The 11,385-nt window shown below is 40.2% G+C and overlaps 1 protein-coding gene across 2 annotated transcripts; it reads left to right on the plus strand.

The window, feature by feature from the left end:
- Nucleotides 1–170: 170 nt before the first annotated feature.
- Nucleotides 171–10,965, plus strand: LOC103315320 (TBC1 domain family member 14). Of its 2 annotated transcripts, none has more exons than XM_003426048.5 (2): nucleotides 171–757; nucleotides 894–10,965. In XM_003426048.5, the coding sequence occupies exon 2, from the start codon at nucleotides 1,001–1,003 to the stop codon at nucleotides 2,864–2,866; it is 1,866 nt and encodes a 621-aa protein (XP_003426096.3). In that variant the 5' UTR covers nucleotides 171–757; nucleotides 894–1,000; the 3' UTR covers nucleotides 2,867–10,965. The 2 variants fall into 2 exon arrangements, with proteins under 2 accessions (XP_003426096.3, XP_031788896.1); XM_031933036.2 differs by having other exon boundaries at nucleotides 247–775.
- Nucleotides 10,966–11,385: the final 420 nt, after the last annotated feature.

The following is an 11,385-nucleotide window of genomic DNA, read 5'->3' on the forward strand; positions in this document are numbered from 1 at the left end:
AGCATTATTTTTATATGCGATAAAATCGCTCCCCGCCGGTAGCGTTTTCTGCTGGCACAGAGACGGCACAGAGACGGCACGTCGTGCTGTCTCGCCGTGCCGTCACGTGCCGTCTCTGTGCTGCGGCAGCTGGACGTCACGTGCTGTCGTGGATGCCGCCATCTCGTGCCGTCACGGGGACGTCTCTGTGCCGACACGTTGTTATCTGGGGAGAGTGTCAATAAATGACAATCGTGTTAGGAGTACGCATAGACATAAGAGAGATCTCTCTTATGTCTATGGGAGTACGAAGGGACGCCTCTACCAATCTAATAATTTTGTCTGTTCAGGTTAACTAGGGAATTTGTGGCAAACCATCAGCTTCGCAAAAATGTCCCCAAGGATTTGAGGAATGGCTTCGGCCTTCGCCCATGGACAGCTCTCATGCAGAATGCAGATGCAGTTGCAGGCGAAAGTGCCCGAACTCGGGCCGTCCGAGGTAGATTCCGGCAGAACTGTCTGCACGACCAACCGGTCCGACTCCAAGAGCCACGGCACTAAATGTCAGGATTGATGACGGCGAGGCTCGCGCAAAACAATGGCCGCTACTTGCTGAATTTCACGTGCAGTACGAAGACTTACTCGCGACCATTCGCGACAAGCGCCGACATTGGCGCACGACGGTACACATCGTCGTCGAAAGCTGCAGCGGACGGCCGACTGCGACTGTTCCTGACACGTATCAAAGCAACAGTTCCTTGCGAAAATAAGCATTGCGGTAAGAGATTGTTAAAGAGTACGTAAGACTTCGGCGTTACAGTCAGCTACTGACAGCTGCCATTCACGTATCACATGCATGAATGACAGCATATAAGAGCATGCTCAATAAACAGCTGTACTTTCTTTTTTCACAGAGAGATCATCAAGCATGAAGAATGATCGATACACAGGCCGGAGCATTAGCAGAGTCTCCAAGAGGTATGGAGTAATCGACGCTAGGTGAGCGCTTTGAGCAGTCAGCATGAAGACTCCTCCATCGCAGACACCGCACAGTGGAGGTGGTAGTTCCAGTAGTGTTGCTGTCAAGAATGGAGAGGAGAGCTGCCCACGCTTCACTCGTCCATTGCTCAAGAGTAGCAACTATATAAATGGAGGTCCAAAAATAGGTAAGCAGCAGCTGGTTTCTCTAAACGGCGATTCGATATGTTGCAACAGCATAGAAAACGAAGAAGCCTTGGCCTGCGACATTGCACCGGTGTCAACTAAAACTAAGACCAAGGCTCTGTGTGTGCACATCCGAGAGAACAAGTGGTACGATGCTGGAAATGTGGTATCAGTCGGAGTGGCAGGTGCCAGTCTTAACGAGGCCCTGGAGAGCATGTCATTGGCCTACAGCCCATCCAGTAAACAGATTTACTCGCTTGACGAGACGCAGACAAAAAACAGCTCGGCCGAGGGCCAGCCATTGCCGGGAGCAAGCCGCACTGAGATGGAACTGTGTAGAGAGGAGGCCCAGCACAGTGGAAGCAACAGTCCCAGAGGCAGCCTGGGTCGATCCTGCAGCAGCACTGTCTCCTCGTTGAGCGAGTGCTCACCGTCCAACAGCTTCGCGGGCAGCGACGAGCTGCAAATCTCGCCCGGCAAATCGAGTAACAGCAGCGGCAGCAGCCTCAGTAGCACCAAACTCTGGTCCCTCAATTCGGGCTTCATGAAGAACGTGTTCTCATGGAAACCCCGTGACGGCTACCAGCAACAGCAGCAGCTGCCGCAGTCACCCCAGCAGCAGTCGCCAAGCTCGAGTAGCCCATGCCGCAACTCGGACAAGATCGGCGGCAGCCTTGCGCTCATCCAGCAGTGTCGGCCGGCCAATTTGCCGGCCAAGAGCGCCCTCGAAGAAGAGATGCACCGGCGCCAGTACGAGGCTATCCTTGAGGCGGCTCGGAAGCGTGAATTGCGCGAGGAGCGCGAACGCCGACTGCAGCGAGAGATGCAGCTGCGCGAGGAGGAACGGCTGGCCGAGGACTCGGCGACCTGGACCATCCAGGTGCTGCCGCGCTTCGAGGCGCTGCGAGACACGCGCCGTGTGCGTGAGCTCTGGTGGCGAGGTCTACCCCCGAGCATCAGAGGCCGAGTCTGGCGCCTGGCCATCCCCAACAGCCTGAACGTCACGAGTCAGCTGTACCGACTCTGTCTCGAGCGCGCCATGACTAGTCCTCAGAGCGAGGCCCTCGCTGCGATCAGACTCGACGTCGCGCGCACCTTCCCGACGCTCTGCGTCTTTCAGGAGGGCGGGCCCCTTTCCGAGAGCTTGCAGGCTGTCCTCGCGGCTTATGCCCTCTACCGGCCAGACATCGGCTACGTCCAGGGCATGAGCTTCATCGGAGCGGTGCTCGCGCTGAACATGGACGCGCCTGACGCGTTCACCTGCTTTGCCAACCTGCTCAACCGGCCCTGTCATCTGGCTGCGTTCAGCCTTGACCAGCACAGGATGGGTGTCTACTACAAGGCCTACTCGGCGGCACTGGCAAACCGGCTGCCCAAACTGTACGCGCACTTTCTGGCGGCGGGTCTGAGTCCAGATCTCTACCTGCTCGACTGGCTCTACACGATCTACGCCAAGGCTATGCCGCTCGACGTGGCCTGCCGCGTCTGGGACCTCTTTCTGCGCGATGGCGAGGAATTCCTCTTCAGGGCGGCTCTAGGCGTGCTCCACCTGTACCAGGATGAGCTTCTCGGCATGGACTTTGTACGAGCCGCGCAGTTTCTCACCCGTCTGCCCGAGAACATGCATGCCGACGCGCTCTTCAACAGTATTAGCCAGATGTCCACGAGCGTCGGCCCCACAAGCTTTCAGCAGATGCTCCAGCAAATCGACTCGGCTGCCTAGATCGACCACGCTATGCGTTCCTTGGGAACTCTGTACGTTATACTGTACTAATTGTTTTCGTGCCAACTTTCCTAACGCGTGCAAGCACGCGCGCGCTCTTATCACGTAGATTGGGGAAGGGAATCTCGCTAGTTTTTTAAATCTTTACACGTCTTTTTTAAAATACGATGATAACGGTGACGATGATGACGACGACGATGATGACGAAGGAGATTGATAATCGATGATCTGTGAACCTTGAGGTTTTAAAAGTATGTATGCGGGGATCATTTTTAAAATGATTGCGTCTCTTTTATCCTTCGCCGGGTGTAGTCACAGTATGTAGTTGTCAAAGTCCGAAACGGGTTGACATGCTATCTTTCGAGGGTCGATTACAAATCACGCTATGAGCCAAAGAATTAGCCCTGTATAAATTATGTGCTGTGTTTTTGATACGACGGAAATACTTAGATGAATGTTTTTAGTAGTACTGTGCAGAAATATTAGTAGTGTACGTGTTTACTGGATTTTTGAAATACAAAATGCCGGTATTTTTTATACGTATTTGAGGTTTATTATATAGCATTCGGTTATTTATTACTTTGTACATTTTCTATTTATACATCTGCAATCTCTTTAAATTACAATTCTTCAATTTGCATCGTTGTTAAATTTTGATGTCCTTTTATTTGCACTTTATAGCAAATGATTTTTTTCCTTGTGCAAAATACTTTTTTATCTTGAAAATTATCTTAAAATGCTTTACTTAGCCATTACTCGATATATTTTTTTTTATATAAGTACATAAGCTCGTTCGCTTAGTGCAGCGAAAGCACGATTGTTCAACTATCAGGACAGTCATATTATTTTTCGTAAATATGGAACGATGAAGCACTGGTACGACAAAGGGAGTAAGCGAGTACACAAAAGAAAACATAAAAACATACGTAGTTGAGATTAGATTGTCATTTGATTTCCATTTTATATGATTATGAAAACGCAGAGATATTTTTGTAAGGCAAAAAATATAGTAGTTTTGCTTGTCTTCAAATGCGTAGCGCTGTAATCGACGAAAATTGAGTGCAATGTAAAGAAAATGAAAAATTCAAATACTCGTGGTAAGATAGCATTTATACTGTCAGAAAAAACGACAAAATGAAGTTTGCTGTCCAAACTGAAACATGCTCTTGCGGTGTTAGATAAACGTAAGTACATGGCATAAAGTGTAGGCATAATCATAAACATAATTATATATACACGCATGTATTACACGTGCACGCGATCACACACAGACACATACATATATTTATGCAAAAAGCAATGTGAAGAAAATAGATCATTATTTTCATGTATCTCATTCGTTTATGAGCAAATGAAATCGGAACAAATAGATCTGCTTTAAACCGTCCTTAGTTTAAGAAGGAATACAGTGACGACATAGATATCCGTACATGCTCAAGTCTACATGATAAAAAAAGAATGGTAATTTTTGGCTTGAATAGAAAGACATTAATCCTTCTTAAGCAATACGAGTTCCAAGAGCATGTTACATTTTTAGTTTTTGTAAATATAAAAAATACTTGTGTTCAGTTTTATTGGCTTGTGCACTTTATATATAAGGTAGGAAATTGACGTTGTTCTTTGTGAACTATCAAAGTCTAAGTTTATTTTGCAATACGTTATATATATTCGTTCTCCAAGAAGTCGGGCACTTTGCGGTGGAAAAATCGAGCTTATGCAATTTTAGGGGCACACTGACCAGACCAAGTTTTTTACATGCGCTTGGACCTACAGTATGTAAAAAACATGGGTAATACGCCCCGGGTAATTTATTTCCTGGCCAAGTGAACGCTATTTTTTCCGGCATTAATAGACAGCTAAGTCCGAGATCTTGAATTTGAAAAAAAAATCGCTGAAAACGACCGTCTCTATCAAAAGGTGCAAGCAATTAAAAATAGAGTAAAATCGCCTTGAATGCGAAAATCTGAGAAAAAAAATGAAAATTCTGGCTTTTTTGGCATTTTTTCCCACTTCCGACGATTTTTACTCTATTTTTAATTCCTTGCACCTTTCGATAGGGACAGCCATTTTTACCATTTTTTTTTCAAATTCAAGATCTCGGGCTCGGCTGTCCTATCCACTAATGCCGGAAAAAATAAATTACCCGGAGCGCAATAAAGACTATTTTTTGGTAATTAGTAATTGGCCCATAACTTTTTGTTTGCATACGGTTTGAAGGTGGTACCTATGTTTTTTACATACTGTGTGTATGTCCAAACGCATGTAAAAAACTTGTTCTGGTCAGTGTGCCCTCAAAGTTTCAACAGCTTGATTTTTCGACCACAAAGTGTCTGACTTCTCGTAGAATGGCTCATATCTGTGGCTGACAGGCAAAATCTCATAAGTCCACTTTTCCTGTTCTCGAGAAAAAGCGGTTTTAAGAACTTATCGTAAGATCGGAACAAACGAGATAAGCCGCGATACGGTACAGGTTTTTTCACACATTCAGTATTCATATCCACGCGCCAATATGACTGGATTATACATTTGCTGCTTCGTACAATTTTGCATAAGAATTGTTCGTGTTAAGCCAGAATCAAAGCAGCACCGTGGTGCTAGATAGAACTAAAAACAGATTCGTTTAAGCAGTTGAACGTAAATTTTTCACAAAAGTGGGGTAATAAACCCACCGATAAACCATTCATTTTTCATAAATTTACAAGATAAAAAATTATGCGCAATAAATGGATGGAGCGGTGCAACATAATTTCAAAACAGGCGCCGTCAGCATGAGGGGTATCACACGTAAAAAGGAATAGCGAGGAATAGCAGCTGACAGCCAATCAGAAGTAAGCGTTAAACGGACTCATTCCTTCATGTTCTCTCCCCACCACCTCAATAAGGAACAAGTCCGTTTAACGCTTACTTCTGATTGGCTGTCAGCTGCTATTCCTCGCTATTCCTTTTTACGTGTGATACTCCTTAATTTGCTCCGAACATTTGAAACATTGCCAGACTTATATGGTGAGGCAATTGAGAGGTACGCGATACCGACACGATCCTGGCGGATTAATTTAGAAGCTGTATTAAATCCATGTATTATATATATATATATATCAAAGACGACGTCACATCAGCTTCCGAGCTTTGCCACTTTATGAAAATAATTAAAATGAAGTTTTATAGCGCTGCAGTATCGCGTACCTTACAAGTTCAGACCTGCAAAACTAAAGGACATAAGTCCATTATTGGCTTTTTTCCAGGGATTTTACTGAATTCAGATCGATTATTGTTTGTTTTTCTAAAATAACCTTTTGAATGTTTGGAAATGGGTTAGAAGACAATATTTTGTTTTAAATCAACAAAACCAAGTTCCAGAGAAGCTACTATCGCATAAAAAAACTTAGTTTAAAATGGACTTATGTCGGGAACAAAATCGTAAAACCGAACTTATGGACTTATTTCTTGGGTGTATCGTAGATTTAGGGTAACCTTTTAGCAACTTCCGACATTTTTATATGCAAAGGATTGTTTGGAGATATTAAATGCAGTTATTTATTTTCGCAAAAAGTGGACGTATGTCATCTAGCCAGTCAGCCACAGATAGATATATATATATATATATATAGACACACACACACACACACACACACACGCGCGCGCGCGCGCACGGGTGCAATGTAATACATGTATATTTGACGTATTTTAACTGATCACTCGAGGGGAGGAAAAACTAAATCTCATGAACGAATAGCAGGTTTTACAAATAAGGGAAAATTGGAGATAATAGTGTAATAAAAACCCACTTTTTTGGATATATGCGTTTTTTGGTACTATACTAATTTCGGTGGTTACCACATTGTATAGCAACGAATCGAATATTCAATCGGACTATCTCTGAGAGAAATTCTAGCATAAGCATTGTTTAATTTTGAAGGTCCCGAGACGCATTAACAGATTTTCCTATTTCAATTGACTGCACAATGCAATAAATTATTATTTTTAATTTACTTATTATATAACATTGAAATCCATTATAAAAAAGTAAAAAGTATAGTACTTTTTCTTAGCAGAAGAAATATTTTCAACGAATACTTTCATTGTATGTTAAATCGCTTTAATCCAATGTATGCAGAATTGAAACTCGAGACCTCTAAGAAGTTACTCCATTTAAGAAATTCGTATGTACCTGGTACTATATTTCATGGTATACTGGAAGATCTCGTGAAGTAAATTCATCTGCACCCTGAACTTAGTTTCAACGATAATTCAAAATTTTCAAACGAATCAATGATTTTAGATAAAATGTCATTCCAGTTATTGAGCGACTCTGCTTTACGATGGTTTGCGAAGTATCGTTTAATTTTTAATCAAATTGATTGTTAATATTTTATATAAGTAGTTGATATAAATCTATTACTATTGATTTGTTGTTGACAGAGAATCGTAGTGAAGCAAAAATATGGATGAATTTTATTTCTCAATATGTTCACAAACGAAAAGTCATGCTTCATTCAGTGATAATTATAAATAAACTTTATCGTACCTGCTCAAAGTTTACTGGAGGAAAATGCGCCTGAACTATTAATTATAGATTGAAAGATTCAATAAGGTAGACATCATTAGGAGAAAAAACATAGCAATGATATTAGAAGATATTTTTAAAAAAAAATTTAAAATTAGACTGTATCCAAACAATAAAATTGTATAAAACAGCTCTGTAAATGCGGAATCAAGAGAAAGTGGTATTTTTCCAGATAAAGGTCGGGCTGCATCACTTCTCGCTAGACTTTGAACTCCGTACATCGACTTGTTAATTTTTAATCGCGCTCGATTAAGTCTACACCTACGCGTGTACGCTATGATATAAATATTCTATACATATGTAAATAAGCTTCATTAATTTTATTGAGGAAAATCTGACCAATAGCTTTAAGTTCGAATTACCGTAATATTATATTTTCTAATTTTATTATTGCGCCATTCTTAATAATATCTTCAAGTTAGTTTGGCGAACGTCAAGTTCATCGTTCCTATAAGCGAGCTATCAGAAAAAAGTTTGTAATTGAGAGAAAAATGGTGAAATAAGAAAAAATGTCGTACCTTCGTAAAGATGTGTGCCTAAAAACGTGTAATCTCGTAACGTGAATTGAACTCGCTCCGTTTAGTTAGAACACAGCAGCTCTATTTTCCAAAATAATGATGATTACGATGATGCTGATAATAATAAAGGCAGCCCTAACGACATGTTGATTTGATCGTCAACGAATCTATTGACACGGTATCGAGTTCTTGCAAGAGAAGAGCGAAGATGATTGTGTGCGCTATATTACGTATTAACCAATGGACAATACTCGAAATCCAGCCAAATTTCATACAGATGCAAGATAGGCGATTGCATCACGTGTGTATTCGTGGTTATATTGTCTGTGAGTCGTAAAATCGAACGATTTTATTTTGGTGCGCAGTGTAATAGTGTTATGACGAGCAGAGTAAAAATGCTTCTTGATCTTCTTAACTTGTCTCAGCTGTACTTTGTCGCTGTTTGTTAACTATTTGATTTTTATAATACTTTTGAAAAAGATCAATTTTATACTTTGTTAACCGCGTAAAACAAAGAAACGCAAAAAAATTTGTTCATTATACTGCTACCATTTGACGAGCGAACGCGGACTTTCACAATAAATATCTTTACGAGTGAACATCTGTCTCGAAAAATCAGACAGTATTTGGTCTTATTCTATTACGATATGTAGTATTTAGTAGACCGCGCTCTTAATGAAGATCTTTTTGTTTATATTTACCTATTTCGAAAAGAGTATACCAGGCCGTGCACCTGCTCAGAATTTAATTCGCACAAGCCCTACTCTAGTCCAGATTGCACATCACAAATTATATATCACCACGGCGCGCAAAATCAAAACTATACCCCCGCCTATCGCGAAATCTGATGTTTATTTAAGACACGCTGATGGCGGCAGACTGCAAAGTTATAGTGTGCTATTAGATGCGAAAGTTCGACTTCATAATAACTCCGTCCACTTTTTCCGCGTGTTTATGCGTCTGCATGTATTTAATCAGCAGCTGCCTAGTCCCTTATCTGATATGTCTCTCTTATTCTGTAATTTTCCCTCTCCCACTTACATAATACAAACTTTTTGGTTTTTGTTGAGCTCTCACACATATAGAAAAAGCATGACATTTAGCATTTTAGAGAAGAAAAAGGAATAAGGTGAAAAAGCGTCTACTCGTCTTTGCATACAATACAAACTGCGCACTGAGATAGAACGGACGAGAGGCAAGTCTTCCTTGTGGTGAAAAACATGCTTCTCTTTATCCTCTCTCACTGTATCGCTGCTATCTCACTCGTATTCCTGTATATCTCCTTCTTGCTCTTCAACATCGAATTATGAGCGCATTTGTACACAGGTAGTAGGAGTAATCTTCGGGAGCTCGATTATAAGTACGTTATAAGATGATGCTTCGAATTTTCGGCGGGATTTTATACGTGTGTAATCACGTTGCTTGATGTGTATATCGTATACGAGAGGCCAGGATGTAATCGTCGCAGGAAAACAAATTTAAAAGCATAAGCACAAAGCCAAAATGATTATAATCACCGCGTTAAGTATAATGATCTGCAAGCGCTGTAACGTGAAAAATCAAAATACTATACATAATCCTATAAAGTTTATATGTACAGTGTAACGGCGGCGCGCACGCGTCGTTATTTAATTGCCAAAAAGAAGGCACGTGCTTCATACCACAGGCGAGTCGTTGATTTTGCGCATGTGTGGATGGTCGGGGCTTACCTTGGGTTGGTTTTGAATTTTATCCTTGCTCTTACAAAATTAAATACTTTTCGACTTTTGAAAATTAAAAAAAATTTGATTATTGGGTTTAAAAAATTATCTCATTTCTCTTTAACTTGGATCGCAATGAAATTTGTTCTGTTCTCCGTTGGATAGCCATATAAGTATCAATGTCGTCTAACATATGTAGTAGCCTCTTTCAAATCAGAAATTTCATTCATCAAAAAATTCAATTTGAGTTTTCAGGATTTAATGGATAATAGAAGACCGGATAAATGCAAATTCGAATAACGTCTATATCTGCAAGAATATATAATGTCGGCGCAAAAGCTTCGCAAATCCACCACGGGGTATTTTGTATTTCTAAACTTCTAGAAAAACAGAAAGTCCGATCGAATTTTTCTTTCGGTAGAACGATTTATTAAACTTAACACTATGGTGCTACAGACTCGGTTTTTCATTTGCAAGCTTTATTTAAAAAGTTTTATGCAAAATTAGATTTTAAGGTTGGCGCTGCAATCGCATGAGTACGATGAAGTACGCGTAACCATCTGTTCGTATTTCCAAGATGTTAGAAAAACAAAAAGTCCGATCAAAATTTTCTTTCATTAGAACGATTCATTAAACTTAACACTACGGCGCTACAGACTCGCTTTTTCATTTGCAAACTTTATTCAAAAAGTTTTATGTAATAGAAAAATAGTGTTTTTTGGGACGACACCCCCTTAAAATGATAAGGACATCAAGAATGCGAATAATTATTAATATGAGTCCAACCCAAGGCATGCCTAAAATGTTCACACTGTGAGAGACTATAGATATGATTCCTTCTGACTTCCAAACTAAACACGCACACGCACGCGCACACGCACACACACACTCACACATAAACATTTTGTATAAAATAAGTGCATCGGGAGATATATAAAAACATGGAAGCGAGGCGCTTTAAGATCGCAAAATCTGAGACAAATTTCGACTTTCGAGGACCATTGTAGGAAGAGAAATGAAAATGCTATTGTAAATATATAACTACGATATACATCACTTATGTCGTACGTATGTCTGTATCCTAAAGCGGAAGCATCAGATTGTTACGCAAGATTATTCTTTACTACGCTTGTGAATGAAATTATATACCGTGTATTTTACTACTTATGTTGATTCATTTGGATGGGAAAATAAAGGAAATGTGTTGACTAATCGAACGTACCTCGATAAAAGTAGAATTATCTGGAAAACTGTGGGCAGACGAATTCCGAATGTGATTGTGATGACGAGAAACAATAAAGGATAAATTAAACAAAACCTTTTCTTATTATTTATACAATTTAACCTATTGTATAGTATAATTAACTGAATAACGATGTGTCTTTGTATTTTTCATCATACGCACTTTTTGTTGGGTAACAGTGCTCGAATTAAAAGAAAATAATAAAATAAAGAAATCAATATATTTCAGTTCTCGTTGTATTTTGTATTATGTATAGTAGTATCTACCCTGGTAAAAATAACTTATTAAATCCGATTCAAAAGGTAATAGATTGTAATTGGATTTCTTAATCGGAAATTATTCAATTAAAACCAATTTAATCGATTAAAATCTATTTAATCTGATTATAACTTTTAGTCGGTTTTAATCGAATTCAATCAGTTGTATTTTTCAATAAATATAACATTTTATTTAAAAACACAACTGTTTAAATCCGATTAAGACCGACTAAAACT

The sequence above is a fragment of the Nasonia vitripennis genome, assembly GCF_009193385.2.
Source record: "Nasonia vitripennis strain AsymCx chromosome 5 unlocalized genomic scaffold, Nvit_psr_1.1 chr5_random0004, whole genome shotgun sequence".
Taxonomy (NCBI): domain Eukaryota; kingdom Metazoa; phylum Arthropoda; class Insecta; order Hymenoptera; family Pteromalidae; genus Nasonia; species Nasonia vitripennis.

Coding starts and splice junctions, on each gene's coding strand:
- LOC103315320 (XM_003426048.5), top strand. CDS start 1,001: ATGAAGACTCCTCCATCGCAGACACCGCACAGTGGAGGTGGTAGTTCC.